The 4299-nt window shown below is 38.1% G+C and overlaps 1 protein-coding gene across 1 annotated transcript; it reads right to left on the reverse strand.

Annotated features, from left to right (window-relative positions):
• Nucleotides 1-366: 366 nt before the first annotated feature.
• Nucleotides 367-1239, reverse strand: LOC103192116 (arylamine N-acetyltransferase 1-like). Its single transcript, XM_007935049.1, has one exon. It carries the CDS (start codon nucleotides 1237-1239, stop codon nucleotides 367-369), a length of 873 nt encoding a protein of 290 aa, XP_007933240.1.
• Nucleotides 1240-4299: the final 3060 nt, after the last annotated feature.

Genomic DNA, 4299 nt, shown 5'->3' on the forward strand with positions numbered 1-4299 from the left:
AAAATACTAAAGATTTTCCAGCATAAATCACAATTGTTTCCCAAGATAACCCCAGTCTGTAATAATAAAATTTCACTATTGTTATTAATTTTAAAAGGTTTATGGTTATGTTTTATTTAAAATTTCTCATTTAATAATATGTACTGGATTTTTTGTGAGTGAAATGATTTGATGTCTAGAATTTTCTCCACAATAATCTGGGTGTATAGAAGAAATAAAATTGACCATGAATTGCGAGTTGATGATCTGGATGATTAATACACAAGATAAGTTTATTATTCTATTCTCCCCACTTTTGTATATGTTTAAAATTTTCAAAACTAAAAGCTTTAAGTACCCGAAGTAGTACTGATGACCACTTTTGCTCTAAACAGTAAAAAATCGGTCACCATGTTTGGGCACAAGCTTTTTCTCTAAGGAAATATTAAATACATTCTTCAGCACTTCTTCCACTTCATCCTCATTTAGGGCCGTAAACTCTAGAAGATCCATATTGTCCTTATAACGGAATCTTCGAGAAGTGAGGGTTAAGCCCACCAGGCAGTAAACCCCTTTCTGTGTCTGCAAGGAACAAAAAGATTTACTTGTAAACACAGATCCTGGAGATGTCTGAAGGTATGTATTCACAGTCTCAAAATCTTCAATTGTTCGAGGCTCAAGAGTAAAAGAATAGATTTTTCTGTATGTATTCTTTTCCAGGAGATCAGAATCAATAAATTCTTTGGTTGGAATGTACTGGTCTCTTCTGATTTGGTCCAGGTACCAGATTCCTCCCTCTTCTCTCAAGTGGAAGATGCAAGGAATCTGAGGCTGGTCCTTCCCAGAAATTAGCTCCAGGGGCTGCCATATCTGATAGGAGCGTCCAAATCCAGCATCCATGATGTAGTTCCTGCCATCAAGGGTCACCTGCAATAGGAGGTGAATCATATTTCTACTATATCTGTCATCTGGAGTGCTATAAACATAACCTCCTAACATTGTGGTCTCAAATCCCATTGTGGTCAGAACCCAATACAGGAGGTGATTGACCTGGAGACACCATCCACCTCTCTTCCTCCTCACAACTTGATCAAAAATGGGCTCTAAGCCCAACTCCATCGGTTCTCCACAATGGATGTTAAGGTTCTCAAAGGGAATGGCTCGGATCTGGTGTTGAAGGATGTTAGTTAATGTTTCCAAGTCCAATTTTCTCCTAGAGTCTGTATACCTGATTCTTTCAAAATATGCTTCAATGTCCATGATTTCCTACAGCAAGAAAACAAAACAATGCAAAATAAAAACAAATAAAATTACTTTTGTACTTAGATTTTCTTGAGTAGACTTATAGATAAAATGTATTTTAAATATTTAATTAAAAACAATGGTTATGAAGGCCTATAGTAATAATTCATTTGTTTAGTGCTTTTATGTAGGAGTATTTACACTGTCAGTCACTTAATAGTCTCACTAACTCTGTAAGTAATGTCATCGTTTTTACTTTCTCCATCTTTTAAATATGAGTAAAATGGAAATCCAGAATAAGTAATGAGCCAAATGACAGCTTATATATGGTTTCCTTGGTGATGAATAGAATGTAATTCCAATGTTACTAATTAAAATAGGGCTTATAAAGAGTTCATGGTATCAGCAGAGCTCGGGAGCTCTAGTGGCATAGTGCCTAAGGCATTTGACTGCTAACCAGAAGGCTGATGGTTCAAACCCACCAGCCACTGCTCAGAAGAAAGATTGGATGATCTACTTCTGTTGAGATACCGCCTTGAAGACCCAAGGAGGGGTCACTATGAGTCGAATTGACTTGACAGCAGTGAGTTTTTTTTTTGTTTGTTTGTATCAACAGAAGAATTATGCAGAAGAGTATATGGTATTCATGACCCACTCATTTTCCCTTTAGCTGAACCTTCTTTTGTCAAAGTCCCACTTTAGAAACAATTTTAGATATAGCACAAGTCTATTTTTAGTCTAGATCTTGGTACTAGACAAAGATAGCTTTTATCCCCCTGGGTCTTATATAGGTAGGTGGAGTGTACACTTTATCTGATGTGAACAGCACCTCCTGGAGACAGAATACAATGTTAATGGTGTCCCCTCGATTCGTGCATCTCTGGGGTTCTATGGTTGCCTTACATCCATCCATCCTTCTAGAAACAGTGCTCTTATTTCTGTAGGGGAACTACTCGATCCTAATTTATTTTCATTTATTCATTGGTTCATTCAATAATTATTATACTGAAAGCCTACTATGTATTTTCATCTCATCTTATTAAATCTTATATTTTAGATGGTTGAAGTGACACAGCTGGTGAAATGAATTAATAAATACCTACAACATGTTAGATTGTTATGAGCACTCCAGAGAAAACAACTGGGATAATTTTAATTTCAAACAAAGTAACAATAATAATGATAATAAAACCCACTAAGATCTTAAGGATGAAAGAGAATGAGAGATGTGGGCTGTCGCAGCCTTGGGGAGCAGAAAGTAAAACATCCTGATGTGAAACTACTAGAGTTTTCAAGGAATATCTAGGAAGCCGAGGTCATTGAAGCAGAGTAAGGAAGACAGAGTGGATTAAAATGGGAGCAGATAGGTAATAAGGGGCATTATAGTCAATGCTAGCATTTTGGCTTTTACTCTGAGTGATATGAGGAATGTTTTTTAAAGGTGGTGGTGGGGATTTGCGGTTTGAGTAAAGTGTGACATAATTGAACTGACCTTTGTGGTTACTGCACAGAGGATGGGCTTACATATTGGGGTTTATGAATAGACATGTGACCCAGGTGGGACCAATTAAAAGCACATATGCTCTATGACCAATGCTTAGCTCATGGATGACTTGTAACCCATGTCACATCAATGTAATTTTATTCAAGGATTTTTCTGAAACTAATGGGAAGCAGACACTTTCTGTCTCTTGGGCTAGCAGCTACCAAAAACTACTGGGGAAAATCTATGTAAGAAGAAGTTCAGCAAAAAAATTTCAAGAACAACTGATAGGTCTCTAAGTCTGGATGTTATAGAAGTCACTATGAGTGGCTCAAAAGCAACAAACATGATGAGTCATTTTCATGGGATCAGGAATGAATGTTGAACCTTGTTTCCCCTCCTTAATTTCTGCCACATACACCAAAGAACAGTATATTCTGATAGCATTTTGTCTTTTTCTTAGTAATTGGGGATATTCAGGGCAAAAACACAGGGAAATATCCTGAAAGGCTGGTGTCACTAAGAAGGATGATGTGTAGAAGATTAGCCATCAGATTATGACCTGGCTGACCCATCTTCCTTCACCTCCACTGAAAGAAGTGAAGAGAACAAACCTAACTCCAGATGGACATTTCACCAGTAACACCATGTTCAAGAAGTGGATAAAAGTGGTAGATGGAGCTATACAAGTGAAAAATGAAATATCACCTACAATGGGTAACCAGTAAGCCTAAGCTGATTTCTCAGCAGAAACCATGCAGACAAGAAGACAATGAAATGGCATATACAAAACCTTGAAGGAAAAGAATTGCCACCCAAGAATTATAAATCCAGCCAAACTGTCCCTCAAATATGAGGGTGAAATCAAGACATTCTCAGACAAACAGAAATAAAGGGAATTTGTGAAAACCAGACCAATCATACAAGAAAGGCTAAAGGAAGTCTTTTCAATAGAGAACCCACAACAGAGAACAACAAATTACAGCCAAGACACTTGACACTGCTACCTAAAAACCAACCCAGAAAAAGATTCTCAAAATAAGCTCACAAAAAATATAAACAGCGAAATAGGGAGTTGTTTTGGTTACTTAGTGCTGCTCTGACAGAAATATACCACAAAAGGGATAGCTTGAACAAACAGGAGTTTATTCTCTTACAGTTTGGGAGGCTAGAAGTCCAAGTTCCAAGTGCCAGGCTCTAGGGGCTGTGTGAAAGCCCCTTGACCTTGGGCTTCAGCTCTGCTCTTGCTCCTGGCCCACTGAAGCCAGAGGCATCACTTCACTCAGGCAACTACTGGCTGCTGAGGCTAATAAGCCCAAGGTCGACAAACAAAATAGCACAGTACCGATGTTACCAAACCACATGGCAGGCCATTAATTCAGGTCCATCGAAAGTCCCAAGGTCAGCAGAGCATGGCAGGCTGCTGAAATACCCCAGAGGGATAACTTTAACAATCAGGACCTACTCAGTTGCTCATAGCAAATTCCACCATGGTGTTTACAAAGACTTATGGCTAGAAAAGCCACACTATGTAATTTACTACACCACAATACTTGAAGAGACCCATAAGAAAAGAAGAAATTGAGTAAGTCAAT

Source organism: Orycteropus afer, unplaced genomic scaffold (genome assembly GCF_000298275.1).
Source record: "Orycteropus afer afer isolate SDZICR_OR568_19922 unplaced genomic scaffold, OryAfe1.0 scaffold00024, whole genome shotgun sequence".
In the NCBI taxonomy this organism is placed as follows: Eukaryota; Metazoa; Chordata; class Mammalia; order Tubulidentata; family Orycteropodidae; genus Orycteropus; species Orycteropus afer.